This window comes from Arachis hypogaea, chromosome 20 (genome assembly GCF_003086295.3).
Source record: "Arachis hypogaea cultivar Tifrunner chromosome 20, arahy.Tifrunner.gnm2.J5K5, whole genome shotgun sequence".
NCBI lineage: Eukaryota > Viridiplantae > Streptophyta > Magnoliopsida > Fabales > Fabaceae > Arachis > Arachis hypogaea.
In genome coordinates this window covers 15,320,103-15,343,106 of record NC_092055.1, presented here as the reverse complement: position 1 = coordinate 15,343,106, position 23,004 = coordinate 15,320,103, and the positions used below count along the sequence as shown (strand labels likewise).

At 37.5% G+C, this 23,004-nt stretch overlaps 1 protein-coding gene across 1 annotated transcript; it reads right to left on the bottom strand.

The window, feature by feature from the left end:
• Positions 1-10,094: 10,094 nt before the first annotated feature.
• On the bottom strand, positions 10,095-14,643 carry LOC112785499 (protein argonaute 7-like). The gene is given in 4 exon segments (XM_072229257.1): positions 10,095-11,661; positions 11,843-11,999; positions 12,002-13,078; positions 14,190-14,643. Coding segments are annotated over 3 exon segments (2,670 nt in total). The 5' UTR covers positions 13,053-13,078; positions 14,190-14,643; the 3' UTR covers positions 10,095-10,199.
• Between the last annotated feature and the right edge of the window lie 8,361 nt (positions 14,644-23,004).

Here is a 23,004-nt window from a genome sequence, read left to right as displayed (position 1 = left end):
TAGCCAAATTGATGGGATTCAATTAGCTCCTGTGATGATAAAAGCATCACCTGAAACTCTAGAATTCATTCTTAAAAATTCTAAAGTCATAGAATAATTTTTTTTTTTTGAAAATTTTTCGAAAATAAAAAGCCTTAAAAATAAAATAAAATTACCTAATCTGAGCAACAAGATGAACCGTCAGTTGTCCAAACTCGAACAATCCCTGGCAACGGCGCCAAAAACTTGGTGCACGAAATTGTGATCTCAATGGCGCCAACAACTTGGTACGCACAATCGTAATCTCAACACTTTTTTACAATTCTGCACAACTAACCAGCAGGTGCACTGGGTCGTCCAAGTAATACCTTACGTGAGTAAGGGTCGATCCCACAGAGATTGTCGGCTTGAAGCAAGCTATGGTCATCCTTGTAAATCTCAGTCAGGCGAATTCAAATGGTTTTGAGGTTTTGATAATTAAAATACAATTAAAACAGAAAATAAGATAGAAATACTTATGTAATTCATTGGTGGGATTTTAGATAAACGTATGGAGTGCTTTATTGCTTCTGAACCTCTGCTGTCTTATTTCCTTCTTCCAACCATGTGTTACCTACTTCTATGGCAAGCTGTATGATCCTCTCGGATGAAAACAAATCCATGTGCGCTGTCACCGCACGGCTAATCATCTGTCGGTTCCCGCTAACGTCGGAATAGGACCATTTTCCTTTTGTGCACTGTCATTTGCGCCCCACATTCGCAGGTTTGAAGCTCGTCACAGTCATCCTATCCCAGATCCTACTCGGAATACCACAGACAAGGTTTAGACTTTCCGGATCCCAAGAATAGCTGCCAATAATTCTAGCCTATACCACGAAGACTCTGATCTCACGAAATGGAAGGCTCTGTTGTCAGGAGAGGCAACCATGCGTCATGGACCAGGAGGCTAAGAGATACACACTCAAGCTATTGCAGATAGAACGGAAGTGTTTGTCAGGCACGCGTTCATAAGTGAGAATGATGATGAGTGTCACGGATTATCACATTCATCAGGTTGAAGTGCGAATGAATATCTTGGAATAAGAATAAGCTTGAATTGAATAGAAAAATAATAGTACTTCGCATTAATTCATGAAGAACAGCAGAGTTTCACACTTTAATCTATGCGGTGTAGAAACTCCACCGTTGAAAATACATAAGTGATGAAGGTCCAGGCATGGCCGAATGGCTAGCCCCCTAAACGTGATCAAGAGATCAAAAATGATACAAAGATAGTCTCAAAAATGATTTGAAGATGGATGAAAATACAATAGTAAAAGGTCATATTTATAATGAACTAGTAGCCTAGGGTTTACAGAAATAAGTAAATGATGCAGAAATCCACTTCCGGGGCCCACTTGGTGTGTGTTTGGGCTGAGCATTGAAGCTTTCACGTGCATAGGCTGTTCATGGAGTTAAACGCCAGCTTTGGTGCCAGTTTGGGTGTTTAACTCCTATTCTGGTGCCAGTTTGGGCGTTTTACGCAAGAAATTTTAGGATGACTTTGAACGCCAGTTTAGGCCATCAAATCTCAAGCAAAGTATGGACTATTATATATTTCTGGAAAGCCCAGGATGTCTACTTTCCAAGGCAATTGAGAGCGCGCCATATGGGCTTCTGTAGCTCCAGAAAATCCACTTCGAGTGCAGGGAGGTCAGAATCCAACAGCATCTGCAGTCCTTTTTCAGGCTCTGAATCAGATTTTTGCTCAGGTCCCTCAATTTCAGCCTGAAATTACTTGAAATCATAGAAAAATACACAAACTCATAGTAAAGTCCAGAAATGTGATTTTTGAATAAAAACTAATAAAAATATAATAAAAAGTAACTAAAACATACTAAAAACTATGTAAAAACAATGCTAAAAAGCGTAGAAATTATCCGCTCATCAGTTATACGGTTTAAAGTTTTTAACCGGCTCATATTTTAGTATTAAATACTTTCAGAGTTGTCATAACACCAGAGCTATCAGAGTAGCACAGCCAGAATCGTAAGCTTTGATAGTTAAAGTGTTACATAGTATACGGGGATGAGAAGGCACAATATGCGAAGCTAAGGGACTATGCTGAAACTTTACTGAAGATGAATCCTGGATCTACGGTTCAGATCTGTGTCGAACCTCAATCAGATGGAGAGGTCATATTTGATAAGATGTACGTCTGTTTGCATGGTTGCAAGATGGGATTCAAGGCAGGTTGTCGCCCCCTTGATTGGACTTGATGGGGCATTTCTGAAGACACAATTTGGAGGTCAGATCTTGGCTGCTGTGGTACAAGATGACAATCATCACATTTACGTGATTGCCTAGGCTATAGTTGAAATAGAGAATACAAACACTTGAAAATGGTTCCTGGAGCTGCTTCATGCTGATCTTGGAGACTACAAGACTAACAGATGGTTCTTTATTTCTGATATGCAGAAGGTAATGTTACCTTTCATGTATTTTTAAAAATCTATGAGTCTCTGGATGTAAGTGAATTGTCTTGGAATAATGGTTGTTAAATTTGTATCTTATATATGTCCTCTTGATTTTGTATGCATGAGGTTGGTTGTCGATATGCACAGTTAGTTATGTCCAAATAGCACAAGGGATGAATCGTGCATTTTACACCTAAATTAAGGGACTAAATTGTATTAAAATACAAAAGTCAGGGACTATATTAGGGTCATTAATGTAAACTCAGGGACTTTTCTATGGCACAATAAAAGTGTGTACATCATTTTTTGGTTCAGATACATAGTGTAATATTGTCTTGCAGGGTTTAATTCATGCTGTCTAGGAGATGATGCCAAGAGTTCACCACAGTTTCTACGTTTGGCACCTCTAGAGGAACTTCAACAAACAATGAAAGGACCTTGAGTTGAGGGGATTGCTTTGGGAATGTGCCAGATCAACAACATTTCAGAATTTCATTGACAATCTAAACAAGATTAAGAGGGTGAACGAGGAGGCTTGGGCATATCTCAACAAATGGCCTAGAGAGTCATGGACAAAGTCTCAGTTCAGCCATAAGCCAAAACTGGACAATATTTACAACAACGCATGTGAGGTTTTCAACGCAAGAATCAAAGAGGCCAGAAGCAAACCCATTATCACATTACTTGAGGAGGTGAGAATATTTGTGACGAGAACTATTGTGAAGAATAAGGTAAAACTGGCAAATCATGTTAGCATACTCCCCCTTGTAATTCAAAGTCGCCTAGATAAAATTAGAAAAGAATCAAAGAACTGGATGCCTATCTGGACCGGTGATGAAGACTATGAAAAATTTGAGGTTCATGGCCATCCAACAAACATGGTGGTGGATCTTGGAAAAAGACTATGCACTTGCCAATTCTGGATGCTGACCGGTGACCTTTATCAATCTCTTTTAACTTAATTATTAATATTTGTGTACTCTGATGACTGTGATTGTCTTACTCTACATTTGTGTTACTAACTGTAGACATTCTATGTGTTCATGCCTATGCTGTCCTTGCAAGGGTAAACAAGAGGCCGGAAGACTTTTGTCACCAACTGTGTACTATGGAGGCATATAACAAGACTTATACCCATCACATTAACCCTCTTCCTGGCCAATTATTGTGGGAGAAATCCATGTACACTCAGCCACAGGCCCCTAACATTAGGAGGAGGCCTGGAGCTCTGATAAAGAAAAGGAGAAAAGATGCTGATGAGGGCAACAGTGGTAACAAGAAAGCCAAACCAAGTGAAAGTTTGAAAAGGCATTTGAAGCCATTCATATGTAGGTATTGTGGGGTAAAAGGACATACTAAGAGAGGGTGCTCAAAGAAGAGACTGGATGAAGTAGCTGTTGCTGTTGCAGCTGCAAAGGTTGCTGCAGATAAAGCCAAATCAAATGCTGTTGCTTCTGCTTCTGAGGCTGGCCCTCAACCTCATACTTCTGCTGCACCAGTTGATAAACCTCCTGCTGTGGAGATTGAGATATCACAACCAAACTACGAAGGATCACAGGTAATACACTTCTTGACGTCACAACATAACAAAATATATTTTTTTTGTTATCTGGGCTGATGTGTTGAACTATTTTTCTGATGTAGGACATAGCAGGATTTGCTGCACCTGCACCATCAAGACCAGAGAAGTTGTCCACTAAAAGGAAGAGCTCACCACCACCTCAATCCATTGGTGTGAATCCAATGCAAGGAGCCAATATGGCAACGTCTTTCAGATTGACCAGTTTTATGAAGTTTGTTCCAACTCCCAGTTTCAAAGCACCAAAAAAAAAGAACAATTGATGACTTTGACATCAGGATGTTTAGGACAATACTTCTTTGTTTTGTTAAAGGCAGTTAATTGATAGTAGCTTTGTTTAGGATAATTGTCAAAACTTTTGTATTGCTAGCCTTGATATCTTAGCTATGGCACTTCTTTTGTTCCTTTAATATTTGCAACTCAAACATGTTAATGTTTGCTACTCAAATATCTTTATCTTTGCTACTTTTGTAATTATGCATTATGCATTATGCTATTATGATGTCAGATGATCTGTAATTATTTTTCTTTATGATAACTAGTCTATCAAAAACAGGGCATATAATTGAAGATAAAAAACTAACTCTTACTTTCATTTATCCATTAACACATTACATACAACATTGTCAGAACTTCAAAGTCATAACCAATACAACAACTACAGTGAAAAACACCACTATGTCTAAGAATTGTATCATACATTTTTGGGTCCTCACTTCAGCTTCCAATTTTCCAATCCTCCAGGCTAAATTGACTCTCACTTGCTCATTGTCAATTGCAATTGTATCTACTCTTTCTTCATGTTCCTCTTCTTCTACATCATCAACCCAGAGAAAAAATCCACACCATGTTTTGCCCCTAGTCTGAATATGAGATATGATAAGAAGTAAAGAACAGAAAATCACTAAACAATTTTTCTTACCAAAAACTCACATTGTAATTTGGACAACCGAAGAAGGGCTTATCTGGGTTGGTATTTGTTCCAGACCAACGAAGCACGGGCCGGCAGCCGCACCCACAGCGCTCTAGCACCCGCGACGGTCTGGTCCGACTCTGCGTTCTCGTCATTGATCGTGTAGAGCTTCCTTGACCTTGTCTCGCACACCCAATCATGGTTTTCATTTCAGTTCAACGAGTAACAACAACGAAGCAGGAGAAGAACGTTGTTGGGCAGAGACAAGAAGATAAAGAGGGATAACAATGTCATCCTAGAAATTAAGGTTAAAACTGGGTACAGGGACCACATTGGGTCAAATAGTTTCAATTACCATCTAAGCTAGCCGTTATCTACGCCAGCATGGCATCTTAGTGCCATGTTACTGCCAGCGATAGTTAATTTGCCGGAAGATGTGGGGAGGGACAACCCTAGTGCAATTTTTACAAAGTCGGGGACATAAACAGTACTATTAGTAAGTTAGGGACTAAATTGGTGTAAATCGTGAATGTCGGGACCACTTTAAAATTTAACTCTAGTTTGTATCCATGTAGATAAACAACATAAAAAAAGTGTCCATATCTAAATTTTTCAGCCTAAATAACACCACATCTTTTTAAATTCTTAATAAATGTTAGTGTATATATATATATATATATATTTATTTATTTATTTTTCCCATTACTCTTGTGAAAATGAGGTGAAGCCATCTTTACAGTTATGCAAAGACGTTTGATTAGTACTAGCTACTAGGGTAGCTTAGGTGACAGGGCATTCACACACTTGATTAATTCCACAAGTTAAATGACATCAATGCACAAGAACGATAACATGAAGAAGAACAAGCCACTTTCCCACATTGGCCAAATTCGTACCTCAAAATTTGAGGATTCAAGAAACAAGAATCTACTGGCTTCAAGTTTGAGCTGACAACTATGGGATACCCCCAAGAATTAGTAATAGTCTATGCCTTCCTTTTATTTATTGAAAATTAAGACGTTTGAACCTTTTACAAGCAAGGAATATTTTACTATTCTAATAGTATTTTCCACAGTATCTTTTCGTAGAAATTATTAGTGTTTATTATAAGAATAATTATAATTATAACTACTTGTTTTTATTTCTAAAATTTAAAATTTAAATAGTTATAATTATTTCTAAGTTAAGTTTTTTTTTTATTTTAATTTTGTGGTCTTGACTCTTGATTATTAGTTATGGTTTAACGACAGTAAATTTTTATACGCATGTTATATTAATATTTAAGCTCAATAATTCTAGAACTACGTTATTTGAATGTAGCAATAAGTTTCTTATAGTTCAGGGGAAACTGCAACATGGAAAAAAAAATGTTTACGTAGAATCCAAACTAAAAAACATCTTATTGTGTTTTAATTGGATATTCCGATATTTGATGATATATCAAAACCCTTTTCTCCCTTTTTCGTGAGTCGAAAAATAATAAATAAATAAAATTTAGTAATCCAAAGACAAGCATACGTAGAGTTAATTTGGTAAAATTTTAAAAGTAATTTATAAAAATTAATTTTAAAAAAAAACTTTTAAAATATAATTTTTTTAAAATTTGTAGTATCTATATTTGATATATTAAATTAAAAAAGATTTTCAAGCACAAACAACAAGTATATTTGGTAGAATAATTTTTAAAATTTAAAAGTACTATAATATATATTAATGTAAGAATTAAATTTAAATATCAATTAATATACAAGATTATATTAAATTTTTTAATTTTGATAAATACAAGTCTATTTTTTAAAAACTCTACCTCAAGTGTTTTCAAAAGTACTCTTATATGTCACCAAAAAAAAAGTACTCTTATATTTTAAAAACTACAAATACAAATACATATTATTCTCCACATTTAAGTAATTTTAACATCCAAGTTCATCCAAACAATTTTAGATCACGCGCTTCTTTTTTCCGTTTTCTTCTCTCCTCGCGCTGCTCCTTCTAATTCTTGTTGTTATTTTAAATTTACGCATGCGTTCTTCTTCTTCTTCTTTCAAATTCGCATATACAGGTTCAAATTTGTTATACATATCGTCGTTATTGTTATTGTTATTGTTATTATTAAATTTTTGTCATGTTGATGATGTTGTCTGATCCAAAATTGATTTTAGATGTGTTTCTGTTCACGATTTAGTCTTCTTTATGTGCCTATTTTCGACCTAAGTTTATGTGTCGCAATCCATTATATAATTTCGGTTTATTTCTGATTGAATTAAGGTGCATTTGAACTCGTTGTCCTGCACAATTCAAAACTCTTTCTCGTCTTTCTCCTCTTCTTGAGTTAATAGTCAAAATAGTCCCTCAAAGATACTTTGATCTCTATTTTCGTCCCCGAAAAAATAAATTACTCAAATTCGTCCCCGAAAGATAATCAACTTGATCGCATTCATCCTTCCGTTAGTTTCTTGACGCTGCCATTAACGGTTTGCTAACTTGAAATGTGAAGGGATAGCACAACTTGCTAAACGACGTCGTTTTACCCTTAAAACAATCTGAGATTCTTCTTCGCTCTCACTCTCTGCTTTCCTAACCCATGATCTACCATCACCAAGACAAAGAAGATCACCATATCAACTGCAACCATTAGAGTAGTCATAGAGCATTGTTAGTGTGTCCATTCTGGAGCTTGGAATGTGCATCAACAACACAACAAGCGCTCTCAAACTTCCATTAACCCTGTTCTGGTTCCTATGGAAACTTTCCAATCTGATAAACTGAAGGTTTTCATGGATGCTTGGTCAAACACAACAATGGATCATGAAATTAATGATGCCAACAACAAGAATTATGTTTCATCAATTGGGAAATTGCCCCTCTCTTCTCTTGATTTATCAATGGAAAGTGGATATATGGATGAAGAAGTGGAGTTAGGCAGAACCAGAAGAGAACAAGACAAGCAGTGATAATAAAAATCTGGCTTCTCGAATTGGCTCACACCACCCCCTTGGGTAGCTTCAATGTTCAATTCGAATCCGTCGTCTCTGGCCAAGACAATGGTGTCATCTCCATCTGGGATATTTCACAAGACACTTGCCTCATCGTTCTTCCTTCTTCGCATGGAGGAGCTCGAAGCACAGCTACTGTGTGAGTGTGACAGCAGAAGTGAAACGGAGATGGAGGGCCAACTTCAGAGGTCACACCGGCATCATTGGCGGCAGCAGCGGAATCATCGGCGGCAGAAGCGGAGTCAGCGGAGGCAGCAGAGGTGTCAGCAGCAGCAGCACGAGCAGAGGCGTCGGTAGCGGGAGCAGAGACATGGGTGGAGGCAACGAAAGTAGAGTCATCGGTGGCGTCAGGATCAATCGTAACCGAGGCAGTGGCGGCAGAGCCGTTGCTATGGAGGATTGGTGCAGTGTTCCACCATGAAGGAGCAGGAGAAGACGATCAGTGAGGGAGCAGGAGAAGACGATCAGTGAGAAGATGATTAGGAGAAGACGATCGAGTCGGGTAGTGGTTAGGGTTCATTTTTCCGGGTTTGGGCTTGCTTAGTTCCAGCTTTAACCCAAAAAAAAAATGTAACTGCCACGTCATTCTCTGTTAGCACCGTTAGTAAAGAAACTAACGGAAGGATGAACGTGACCAAATTAGTTATCTTTCGGGGATGAATTCGATTAATTTATTTTTTCAGAGACAAAAATGGAGATCGATGTATCTTTCAGAAACTATTTTGACTATTAACTCTTTTATTTTCTCAAAATTATTTTTTATTTACTCTCTTAAAAGGAATAAAAGTATAAAACCAAGAAAAAGAGAAGAAAATATCAAACAAAAAAGAAGAAAAAATATATTAATGACATTGTCTTATCCAAAATTGATTTTGGATGTGTTTTTGGTCATGATTCAGTCTTGTTTGTGTGCTTATTTTCGAACTGAGTTTATGTGTCGGAATTATTATGGTAAATTTCGCTTCATTTCTGAGTGAATTAAGGTGCATTTGGACTCGTTCTCTTGCACAATTCAAAACTCATTTTCCTCTTCCTCCTCATCTTTTGCTGCTGCTTCTTCGTCTTCTTCTGTTTTCTTCATCTTCTCTTTTTTTTTTTCATTTTCTTATAGTTCTTCTTGTTTCACCCTCTTAGGAGGAATAAAACCAAAAAAAGAGAAGAAAATATCAAACAAAAAAGAAGAAACATATTAATGACGTTGTGTTGTCTGATCCAAAATTGATTTTGGATGTGTTTTTGTTCATGATTCAGTCTTGTTTGTACACTTATTTTCGAACTGAATTTATGTATCGCAATCATTATGATAAATTTCGATTCATTTCTGAGTTAATTGTGTCGCAATTGTTATGTAATTTCGGTTCATTTTTGAGTGAATTAAGGTGTATTTGGACTCGTTCTCCTACACAATTCAAAACTCTTTCTCCTCTTCCTCCTTCACTTTCTACTGCAATAACAGATTAACAGCAGTAACAAAAGAATGATGATGAGAAAAAAACACGTGAAAGAAGAAGAAGAAGAAAAAGAAAAAGAAAAAAGAGAAGGAAAAGGAGAAGGAGAAATAGCAAGAAGAGGAGAAGAAGGAGAAAGAACACGAAGAAGAAGACGACGACGATAACGTAAATAGTATATTCGCGTGTAATTACGCTCTTTTAAATGAGTGATTTTTGTTAGTGTTGGGTCTATTTGGTTGGACTTGGATAACAATATTGCTTGAATAATATGTGGCAATTTTGGTCTTTTTTATTTACCAAATGCAAAATAAGAAACTTATATTTTTGAAAGACACAAATACTTCTTCAAAAAATTTTACTAAACTAATCTTTATTAGTCTATTAAATTGTGCACAAAATTTCTCCTAATACTCGTCCCGATATATACATAAATATATATAATTTTCATATAATATATATAGAAAAATTAATAAAATAACTAATAATATTTGATGATTATATAAATTTTAAATTTAATTTTATTTAATAATTTTAATAATTTTAAAAGAAAAACAAATTCTATGCAAGTTATTGTATGGTAGAAGGCTAGTACAAAAGCCTGCCCTTACCTCCTACCCATTGCCATCCCTATGCATGTAACAGGCAAGCTAGTTAATAAAAGAAATATACAGTTGCATACTCTTGATTGAAACATTAAACTCTTAAAGACAACCCTTTAAATTTGAGAACTTTTGGGTTAGCTATTAATATTATAATTAGAATATTACATTTTTATCACCGCATATTAGTCAGCATTAACTGTATCCTAAACCAAATAATATCTCACTAGCAATAGAACATTAGCTTCTTGATATTTTCACTAAGTTTAGGTAATGGTGCTGTTTTTGGAGGAGCAGCTCTTGATAATGTTGATGAACCTTTGAACAAACCTAATGATTCTGAAGATCTCTCAAGGTAGAGTCTTCCTCTATATGCAGCTAAATGTGCATAATATGCAGGAGGAACCAAAGAAATTGGTTTGGTGCACCTAACAAAGGTGTAGCACAAATTGTAAACTAGCTTCTGAAGTTCATCTGAGGTGAATTGGTTTTCATCCCACAAAACATGGTAATGTGTTGGCCTGCTCGTTCCTTTAACACCCCAATGGCTGCATAGGTAGAAATCGAATTCCTTCGGATGAGTGATCACGGAATCTACCACGGTCCCTGGAGGGATGTTTTCATACAAGAAATGGTTCTGAGTTGAGGATTGGTCAAGTTCAAAGGGAAACAACCTTGTGTGGTGCCTCTTCTGCACGACGGCAAAAGTAATGAGAGGTTTGTAATCCTGGAACCTTGAACATGCTGTTCTGATGGATTGTAGTTCCTCTTGCAGCACTTTGTAGAATTGAGTCTCACTGACACCGTCACGAAAGAAGATTATACGACCGGGGAGTTTCTCTACTTCCTGGTAGAAATCTTCCAGCAACTCACCAACCATTGCGCCAAGATCCTGGATGATTTCTTGTCTGTGTGTTTGAGACCGTATTCTTGAAATGTACTTGTTTGCTGTTGGCCAATTCATGCTGCCAACAACAGCTGCAACGGATGGACTAAAATCATCAAGAGGGTGAGGATGTGTTACGTCGGCTCCCATAAAAATTGCCGGCTCGTCAATCTGGAAGAGGCGAGGTATCTGAGAAGGCAGCGAGTTGTAGAGAGCAACCGTGCATCCACCAACTTTGGCATTGATTTTGAGGGCCAAATTTGCCAAGAACTGTGAACTTAACTTGCTCAGATTCGGATACAGGCAGCACTGGCTTACAACGCCAACACTCGTCTCGGCTATTCTCTTCAAGAAAGCATACCCTTTGTGTTTTCTCTCCATTATGCAGATCAGAAGCTGGAGGTTGTTTGAGGCGCTCCTCTGTATTTTCTTGAGCTTTGATTCCAGAAGGAGGGGATTGTTGAGAACCTGGCTTGATTCAAATTGGGGGCTAATAACGGTGTTCTTGTTGAGATAAATTCCCAGTTGTTCACATCTTTGAGTTAACTGGTTTATGAATCTGGGGATATTGGACTTCTGCTCGGAGGTACCACCAAAACTCATGAGCGCCCACCTTTCGATTTTAGTCCCTTCAAAAACATGGCCATCGAGCAGGTTCCACTGCCGATCATGCCGCGAAGGAGTGAGGTTCCTCACATGACCTCCCTCTCCTAGCTTCAGCTTTGGAGGGTGGAGAATTCTCCCAGTTAATCTTGTCATTTCTCTTGAGACGTTGAGTTTGAATTCTCTTTCCTGGTCTCCACTGTCAAAAGGATTAACCTTCAAGACATTAGAAACTAACACAAATGTGTAATCAACACAAAAGGATCCACAAATACATAAGACTCAAGTAATGATTGAGCCTTTTAGGATAAATCATTTTTCAAAAGAATCATAATCAATATTCAATAAACAAAAAGATGTAGCTTCTTCAAGTGGTTTACCTGGTGGGTCCAACTTGCCCTCGCATGACTCCTTCAATGATGGTTTTCCTTTCCCCTGGTCTTTGGCACCCCATCTTGAGAATTCTTGCTGTTTGATCATCGGAGAGTTTTCCGAGGAACTTCTGGCCTTCACAGATCACACAAAGCTCCATAGGAGATAACAAGGCTTACTCCTGCTAATTTGCAAGCATGGAAGTTTCCTAAATTGTATATCATAGTTATAGTGATCTTTGAAGTAAGTCAAAAGCCTCAGATTCCTTCCATCTCTGTCTGCAAACCAGAGATTTTCAGTAATGTCCTCAGTTAAGCCATAGACTCGGTACCTTTGAACTGTTTCTCTATGGCAAACAAAGATCCTGATGTTCTTCAATGCCTTTTCCACTTCCTTCCTCTCTTCAGCAGTTAATTGTGCTGTCTTCTTTTGAGAAAGGTCTCGGAGAAACTCGAGCCGTTTCTGCAAGTATGGTATCACTCCTATGCTTTCATGGAAAGCAGTTACTGAGAAATCTACATTTAGAGCAAGTCCTTGTTGGGTTGGTCTAAGACTCTGAAAGAAACCTCTCAGTCCAACAGCTCCACCACCAATATCTTTGCTTCTTCCCATCGAATTCGAGTAGAAAGACCTTCCTACAGGTATGCATTTCTCGGTCGGACTTTCCCTCAGAACCACATCTAAAGCATGGAGATAATCCTGTGGAAGGGGAATCCAATCATCACCCTCTTTGCTCAAGTAACTACTTAGCTCCTTCCCATTGATCTTGGAGACTAGTTTGACATTGATCCTAAACAATTTGAGTTTTTCATGCTTCTCTTTCGAGTCATACACATCTCCATAATTTGATGACAATTTGCTTGTGGGAATTGGAAGGCTTATGTAGAATTCAAGCTTATCGTTTTGGAACTCGACCGGACTATACAGGTTCTTCCTTCCATCATATGCCGGCAAAGCACCGGAGAGTAGATCAGAATTTCTATCTACCAAATTCTGTTTGATTGCTCTTGCAACTTCCTTGGAGGGATGCGGAGTGATCTCAACATTGTAATGATATATCTTCTGCGATGAATCGAACTGCACCAAAAAGTGGTTGGCTAGAAGAGAGATGACAGAACCTTCTTTCCCACCGGAATCCGGCCTCCTTGCAACAATCACTGTCTGAGGCTTCCTTGAAGGAATGAGTGTCTTCCCATGATCTTCTTTGAAAGATGCCATAGTTTGCTGTTCAAGTTCCTTTGGAGCTGAAATAGCATGAGAAACAAGAGGGTGCATCATTTTTCCAATTCTCTCTGTTGTGTAAAGTGTAAACCAATTAGTAAGCTAAAACAACATAACATTATTTCCCATGAAGAGTCCCTTTTGCTTCAAGACTCGAGAAAATAAACTTTCTAGTAACTTCCACTACATCATAAAGTGAACCCAAGAAAATGGAGTTCAGTACATAAAATTTTCTAAGAACTTTATTGTTACAGAATACATCTGTTTAGATTAGATACAAATTTACCAGGACCACTTTTAAACATTAAAGGTAACTATTTATTTGATAATTTTAGTAATTACAACAGCACAGACAAATGTTAATTAAAGCAAATCCAAATCTCCAATATAAGTGTATACACTATGATATAGCAGGTAATCAAATTCTAATTTTGTTATTATCAATTTGAAAATATAATTAGTAGTAGGACTCCCTCCCTCTAGCAATCTATGCTTCAAAAGAATTGGATGAATGATTATAAAGTAATTGAAGACATAAGATAACTAGGCTGATAATTAATTAGGTCTTGACTTTGTTTTATGAAACAGTGGCCTCCAAGCAAAACCTCCTTTTTTTTGCAAAGTCTAAATAAATTCTAATATTTAACCAATATGCATAGTTGTCAGAACTGAACCAGTGATCAAACCGGCCAGACTACTAGTTCACCGGTTCACTGTTTCAATCGGTGGATCACGGGTTGAACCGGCAACTTGGTTTTGCGTAAATAAAAAATATAAAATAGTCAATATTAAAATTTGAATTAGTTAGCTACAATAGTATCATAATTTAACAACTATCAAGTCTCAATTAGTAAGTACTACTACAATAGTATCTTAATTTTAACACAAAAGAGTAACAATTCATGAATTATATCCAAGGAATAATTCAGCAATTCAGAAATTCATAAACTAATTCAGAACTGATTCAAAACCAATTCAACTAATTCAGCAATTCAAAACCAATTCAACATTTCAATTCAACCACTGCCATATTTATTTCTAATCAGCTCATAAACCAATCAACAATAAAAGTCACAGCAATAACACAAGAAATTTCCCGGAAAAAAAAAACTGAAAAAACAAGTAAATGCTCACGGCAGGGAAGAGAGTGGAGCAGTGGAGAACACCACGAAGAGAGCTCACGGCAGGGAAGCAGTGGAGCACACCAGGGAAGCACAGCTCACGGCTGCAGGAAGCACAGCTCGAGACAGAGACAGAGATAGAGACAGAGACAGACGCAGGCGGAGACGCGAGACGCGAGCGTAGGAGAGCTGGTGGATCCGGCAAGAGGCGCGGGGACTGATGTGAGCGTGCGGTGGCGCCGTAGCAGTGAACCGAGGTGGCAGAGACAAAGCTGGGGTGGCTGCCGTTTTGGAAGGTGGTTCAGCAGTTCGGTTCTTCAGGAGGCCAGGAAGGACGAAATGACGAAGGAGAATGGGGGAGAGTAGCAACGTGAAGCTGAAGCGTGAAGAAGACAAGGATGGGGGAGAGTCCCTCAGTCTCTCTCAACTCTGAAGGGAAGTAGAAAGGGGAGAGACCGAGAATAGGCGAGTAGAGCTAGGGTTTCTTTTTTTTTTTTTGCGGGACGTCGTTTGGGAATGGGTTTTTTCTTTACATTTGCACCGGTTCGGACTTTAAAACCAGGCCGGTTCGCCAGTTTTCCACTAAACCGTCCCGTTCAAACTAGTTTCGACCGGTTTTCTTTCTTGTCCGGTCGTATGTATCATTCGAACCGATTCTATTACCGGTTTCACTAGTTTTTTGGTCTAATCATCTGAATCGGTCCGATTTTGACAACTATGCTCACTCTCACCCAAGGTTCAGAAAACTGGACCGATCATCAAACTGATCTAACTACTAGTTTACTGGTCCAACTGGTGGTTCAACCGGAAAAACCGTTTCAGAATAAAATAATAAATAAATTATAAATAAACATCATAAAATATAATTATAGTCTAATATAAATCTTAAATAATTGTGGTCTTCCATTCACTACTTGTAAAGCAACATATTTCCAAGCTAAATTTGTTTTTCCCTGTAAATTAGAAGAACCTTGCGACTGACTGTTGTTAGAACTAGGAGGATTAGGATTAGCAGTATCATTCGAATTAGGAGGATTGGCAGGCGAATTATTACTAACAGATGCATTGTTATCAGCAACTGCTTCTTGATTACTACCTCCGTCCATAACTGAAATCAATAAATTATAATCACCCCTAAATTAATTCAAAAGAGCAACATAACAAATAACAAAACATCAGCATAACAAAATTACAGATTATAGATTCAGAAATCACAAGATTACAGTGCCATAACAACAACAGCAGCATAACAAATTAACAACTAATAACTCCTGAATTAATTCCAAATAGTAGCATTACAAATAATTAATTAATTACTTATAAATTAATTCAAAATAGCAACCAAAGTACCTAACAACAACAACAACAATAGCATAATAGCAACCTAACAACAACAACAACAACAACATAACAAGACCCTCAACAACAGCGGCAGCATAATCACAAAATCAACCTTAAAACCCTGAAAGTGAAACAGAGTAACACTCGACAGAAATCAATAAAGCACAGTGTTGCTTACCTTCCACTGACGGTAGGAAGACGACGGCGAGACGACGAAGACGCGACGGTGACACCACGGCGCAGCAGCTGGAGGCCTCAACACCACCTAGGGAATGGATGACGTAGAGCTAGAACAGAAGGTTGGCCATATGGGATTGGGACAGGGGAAGGAGGAGGCCGCAGAGACGCCAACAACCACGGACGGCAGTGACGATTCCGTTCAGGGGAAGGGAAGGTGTGGCCGTTTGGGTAGGAGCTAGGGCTTGTTGGGTGTCTTTCTCTTTCGAAGGAGGTTTGGTGGGGTGGGGGGGTTAACTCGCGTGGGGGTGTGGTTTTTGTTTTTTTTTTAAATTAACCAAAACGACGACGTTTCATATGAACCGGTCAGTTTTCGGTCCGGTCCAATCGACTGGCAGCAGTTTTTAGGCAGTTTTGTAAATGGCAGTTTAAGGAGGAGGATCGGACCATTTTTTTCTCCGGTTCCCGGTTGAACCGGTTCGACCAGCGGCGGGTCCAGCTTTTAGAACATTGCTCTCACCACACTTATTATTTCTCTCTGAAAAAATCTAAGAAGTCAACTCCATTATAAGCCAATTAAGCCAACCTCCTTTTATTTCCAATTTTGAAATTTGAAAATTAGGGTAGTAGGTAGATTTTTTGTTTTGTTTTGTAACAGACCTGTTTTTCAACTAATTGGTTCAAGTTGGCTTCTCCCTAGTTGGTTCTCTAGCGGAACCGTTTCTCTTTCTCTCTTTTATATAACCTCGGGAAAAAGAAAAAAACACACAGACACACACAAAGCAAACTTTCATTTCTCTATTTTTTGAATCAAAAGCCATAGAAGAGACAGAAGATTCCACCATCAATGCTAACCAAAAACTCTACTCCAAAAGAAGAACCTTCAGGAATGGACCAAACTCTCATGAACACCACCATCACCATCATCATTATCACCACCACCATCACTATAACTACCATTAGCAGCTACAGTATCATCATCTTCTACACTACTCAATTCACCTTGGATTCCTCAACAACAACAACAACAGGTATTTTCAAAGATACTACCCAACACTTGTTCCTCTACTCTGATACCCCTTCAACAACTACCCTTCACTCCACCTTTTTCTCAAAACCATTGCATCAAGCCAAAGCCCTATTTTCAGAAACCTCCATGCAAACTCAATAGCTCTCCCTCTTCAGATAACAAGTTCTCTAAACCAACACTACTTGCTCTAGGTACATAGTAAAAGTACAAATAGCATTCTTACTTCGTTTTTAAGCATACCTTTTTCACTACAAGAAAAAAGCCAGATACTGTTGGATTTAGCGACGACCGTTATCGATGAATTTAGGGTCGGATTTTTCCGATGGTTATGAGTAAAAATTCATCCCTCTAATAAGTTACCATCGGATTAGAAATTCTGTCACTAAATTCGATGGTAATTAGAGGCGCGAAAATTTATTTTATTAGCGCCACATTTAGCGTCGAATTTTTTGTTAAAAATTTCTGCCGGTAACAGGGTTTAGTGAGATACGGCATTTAGGCAACGACGTATACTTTACCGACGGATGTTTCTGTCGATAAATCCGACAATAAAATTGGGGTAAAATTCAAACGCGAAATTCTTCCCCCTCCACTTCTGTGAACTCTCTCTCTCTCTCTCTTCTCTGCTTCTGTCTCTCGTCTCTCTGTCTCTCATCTCTCTGTCGCTGCTCCATTGAAGCTGCCGCCAATCGTCATCACCCGGAGCCACCACTGCCTTCGTCGCCGCCGCTGCATGTCGTCTTCACTGCTGCTGGAGCTATCACCGTCGTTGCCACTGTTGGTATCCGTTGCCATCGGAGTTTGTCACCTTGTCGCCATCACTGCCACTGACAAACTCCATTTGTAGGGTTTATCTTGTATTGATTTTTGGGGATTTTATCAACTTTTACCCACATTTATTCAATGAAATAGCATGATTTTATAACTTCTCCCTTAATTGTGCTTAAGAGTGAAAACATGCTTTTTAGGACTTAAAATAGCTAAATTTAATCCACCTTGATTCTATTAGATGCCTCGATATGTTTGTTAAGTGATTTCAGATTTAGGAGGCAAAGATTGGATTAAGGGAATGAAGAAAAAGCATGTAAAGTTTGAGAACTCATGAAGAAATGATGGAACCAAAAAGCTGTCAAGCCTGACCTCTTCGCACTTAATTGACCATAACTTGAGCTACAGAGGTCCAAATGATGCGGTTCCAGTTGGGTTGGAAAGCTAACATCCGGGGCTTCGAAACGATATAAGATTTGCCATAGTTGCATCGCGCATAGGGGCGCGCACGCGCACGGTACACGGACGCGCCGATGGTGGCACATGACCCACTTAATGCAAACGTGGCCAGCGATTTTAGAAGCCTTGTGGGCCCAATCCAACTCATTTCTGATGCTATTTAAGCCAAGGATTGAAGGGGAATCAACATACTTTTCATACTTTACTTTTACTTTTAATCATTAGTCATAGTTTAGTTTTAGAAGTAGTTAGAGTTAGAGAGAGAAGCTCTCTCTTCTCTCTAGAATTAGGATTAGGAATTAGGGTTAGATTAGGATCTCATAGTTCTAGGTTTAATTCAAGTCTCCTTCTACTTCTACCTTCAATTGATGATTGCTACACTTTGGTTCTTCTCTCTATCTCTATTCTCTTGTTGTAATTTCTCTTATTTTGTTTCTAGGTTTTGTAATCATGATACTCTTGTTCTCTTTATTTTCTTTCAATAATGCAATTTGAGGTAATTCATGATAATTGTGATTTCCTTGATTGTTGTTGTTAATTCTTTACATTCAATTGTAGTTAGAATTCATTCTTGTTGTGATTGACTATACTTTTCTTTTGTGCCTTCCAAGTGTTTGATTAAATGCTTGGAAGAATTTTAGACTAGAATTTTATGTTCTTGGCTTGAGAAGGTAACTTAGGATTTCTTGAGTCACTAGTGTCCAATTGATTGATAGTTGATAGCCGTTAACTCTAGCCTTCATTAATCCAATTAGTGGAAAGCTAGGACTTATGGACTAGGATTGATATAACTCACTTGACTTTCCTTTGTTAATCGATTTAAGGATGACTAAGTGGGATTAATCCTTGCAACTACCATACTTGTGGCTAGTGATAATGATGAAGACCCTTGACAACCAAACCTTGCCAAGACCATTTTGTGAATAAAGTTTTCCTACCATTTACTATTCACATTCCTCATCCAAAACCCCAAAATAAACAAGTCCATAACCAATAACAAGAACACTACCTTGCAAGTCCTTTGAGAGACGACCCGAGGTTTAAATACTTCGGTTTATAGATTTTAGGGGTTTGTACTTGTGACAAACAAATTTTTGCATGAAAGGATTATTGTTGGTTTAGAGACTATACTTCAACGAGATTTCATTTGTGAAATTCTAAACCGTCAAAAATCCATTCATCAGCCACCTCCTATCACCACCACGCTTTCACTATCTTATAGCCACCATCAGAGGATTTTTTTTCTATAGTTTTTTATTTTTCCAGATTTTTTTGTGAGTTTACGATTTTGCTAGGTACTTTATTAAATTATTGATTAAAGAGTGTGATTAGGACTTGTTATATTAATTTAGTGTAATTAGAAATTAAATAATATTACAATAGGTTAAGTAGGATGAAATTAAGAGTGCTTGTGCTATTAGAAGATTTTATTTGAATATTAAGAGTGCTTGAGCTGTTGGAAGATTTTATTTAAGTTTAGCGAATGAGTTTCTTTCAATTGTATTGAATTTATATCGTTTATTTTTGTTATGTTTGCTGTTAATTTGGTGAAATTAGAATTAGGTTTTAATTAATTGCAATATTGAGTTTTACTTATTCCTTTTAAAATAGTTTTGAATTAGTTTCACCTTGTGAATTTAATAAGTTATCTTTTTTATTAGGACAGTGTTATTCTCTCTGAGATCAATTGGAGTTCACTTCTTTCGTAGTCTGTGCAGTCATATTCTAGGTTGGTTTCTATATCTTTGAATATAATGAATTGTTTAAATTTAATATCAGACTTACTTTTTCTAGGATAGAGTTTTATGACAGAAATGGGAAAAGCGTAGTGGCACTTTCTCGAAATCCTTGTTTGTTGAAAAATGTGGAGTTATAGGATTTGATATTTCATTGGATGCGTGTTTGTTCTAATTTATGCTTGCAGCTGTTTCCTATGTGAAATGCGATAAATTTATTCGGTGGATGTCTCTGAATTAAGGAGAAGTTCTGTCAAATTTTTGTTTAAATTGTTTAAAACAATTTTGGTTCATGAGAAAATGATAATTGAATTTGGTGGGAGATTCTAACTATAGAAGAAACTTTGTCGAATTTTTTAAAAATTTTAATAATTTGTATTGTTGGTTGAATTCTAGGGTGTTTGTTGTAAAATTATTCCAAGTCATCGTCTGTGGATGAATGATAGGGATAACGGTTACGGGAGTGTTTAAAACCTGAGTTCTTTATGGGAGTTGACGATTTTGTTGCATATGCCTTCAACATGCAAGCATTTAGGTCTCAAGGGGTATTTAGGTGTCCATGCTATAAGTGTCGGCTGACTAAGTGATTAGGTTCTTCGGATATAACACTCTCCTCTACTGTAATGGGTTCAAGGATAGGTATTGGATGTGGACAAAAACGAATAAGTGGATGAGTAGGGGTTTAACTGGTCTGTCTCGAATTCCAATAGGTCTGAGGGTTGATCAACGAGAGTTCGGGTGCATAGAGAACTAAACATAGAAAAAATAAATTGGGAAGTTAACCAAGAGAGATACAACGAGATGGTGTTTGATGCAATTGGTGTTACCGATATGGAAGATGTTGAACAAGAGCCTAACCTGGCAGAAAAGAGATTTTATCATCTGTTAGCATCTGTCGCAAAATCTTTGTTTGAGGGGTGCGTTCCTTCAAAATTTTCTACATGTGTTAGAATGATGAATATTAAGTCTAACTCAAATCATACCCAAGAGTCTTTTGATAAGTGGACTACCCTTTGCAATGAATTAGTATCTGTCAAGACTACTAACATCTCCCGAAGCCACTACAAAGCAAAGAAGTTAGTTTCAAAATTAGGTCTAAATTCGGTGAAAATTGATTGTTGTTTGAATAGTTGTATGCTATATCGCAAAGGGGACATAGACCAAATTGCTTGTAGATTTTGTGATGCACTGAGATTTCAAGTTGAGAGAGAACGAATTGGTAAACGACGAGTAAAGAGAGTTTCAAATAAATGGATGCACTACTTATTCCTAATCCCTAGGCTAAAACAATTAAATGCATCAAGGAGTTCAGCCTCTCGCACGACCTAACATAGTAATAACAAGAGAGATGATGGTTTTATGACGCACCCGTCAGACAGAGATGCTTGGAAGCACTTTGATCAGGTCCACCCTACATTTGCGAGCGAGCCTAGAAACGTTAGATTAGCTTTGTGCTCTGACGAGTTTGTACCGAGCTCTAATTTTTTGTAACACGTACTCTTGTTAGCCCGTTGTGGTGACTCCTTATAACTTACTTCCCAAAATGTGCATGAAAGACCCATACATGTTCCTAACTTGTATCATACCTGGTCCAAGAAACCCAAAGGACAAAATGATGTCTTTTTGCAACCCTTAACTTGGTGGATGAGTTGATGAAGTTGTGGATTCATGGTGTAGAAAAGTGTAATATTTCAACGAAGACAAACTTCCAATTGTATGTTGCGTTAATATGGACCATTAATGACTTTCCTGCATAAGAGATGTTATCAGGTTGGTCCACTCAGAGTCGAATATCGCGTCCCATTTGTATGGAGGATACAAAGGCATTTTGGCTGACGAATATGGATAAGAATTCGTGGTTTGATTGTCATCGAATGTTCCTCGGTATTGATCATCCTTTTCGGTACCATAAGGACTCGTTTAGGAAGAATAAAACTGAACAAGAAGAGGCACCCATGAGATTGAGTGATTTGCAAGTTTGGCATCGTGTTAGTAGAATCTCAAGGATCGTCAATAACGGGATAAGGTTGAGACCTCCGGGATATGGCAAGAAGCATAATTGGACAAAACAGAGTATATTTTAGGAGTTGTATTATTAGAAAGACAACTTAGTTCGTCATTATCTTAACGTGATGCACATTGAAAAAACGTGTTTGATAATATCATGCACACGGTAATGGACGATGAGCAAACAAAAGATAACGATAAGGAAATGTTAGACTTGGTAGACATTTGCAGGTGGCCATATCTGAACTTAAAGAGACTTGAGAATGGCCAGCAGGCTAAACCAAAGGTGATGTTCTCTCTAACGAAAGACCAAAGACAAAATATTTATAAGTGGATTAGGGGATTGAGGTTTCCTGATGATTACAACTCTAACTTAGGTAAGTGTGCAAATGTTTCACAAGGTAGGACGCTCTTGTCACGTTCAAAGAACTTCCTACCAATATTTGAAAATCTCACACAGAAATAAGTGAGTTCTTTTGGGAGTTATGTGCTGCGAAATTTAGCATTAATGATCTCACAGTCTTGAAGAATAGCATTCTCATCATACTTTGTAAGTTAGAGAGGATATTCACTCCAAGATTTTTTTGATATTATGGAACACTTAGCAATCCATCTACCATACAAAGCAAGAATATGTTGGTCAGTCCAATTTAGGTGGATGTACTCTTTTGAGAGGATAATTGGATCATTCAAGCATATCATGAAAAATAGAGCTCGGATCGAGCTGTAAAGCATTCCTAGCAAAAGAAACATCCACATTTTGCTTCTTTTATTTTGAGCCTCATGTTAAGTCATGTAGAACAAGAATTGGAAGGAATGATGAGAGGGGAGAATCCTCATCAAGTGGATCAACCTATCCAATATTTATTATGGAAGGAGTTACAATGGGCATGGGTAGTGAATATTGGTTAGAGAAAAAGAAAATCAATGTCGAACATCTGCATGTGTTGTTTAACTGTGACCAAGTTTCACCCTATCTGAGGTGAGTTTTTTAAGTCTTTGTAAATATTCCAATTAGTAAGATAATAGCTTCTTCATCTAATCAAAACTTCAGTATACTGAAATTTCCTTATTTATCCTATTGTATCATAGGTTATTCCAAGAAACAAATCTTAATACATCATTGAATAATTTTTCACATTAGTTCAGAGAATATATCAGAGTACATCTAAATGACATAACAGATAGAAAACTAGTTGCACTTAGTTGGGGCCCAATGAATAAAGGCACAAGCTACCTGATTAACAATGTTAATAGACATCGATTCTAGTTTCGTTATTGTTTAAATATCTTTAAAACCTTAACATCTC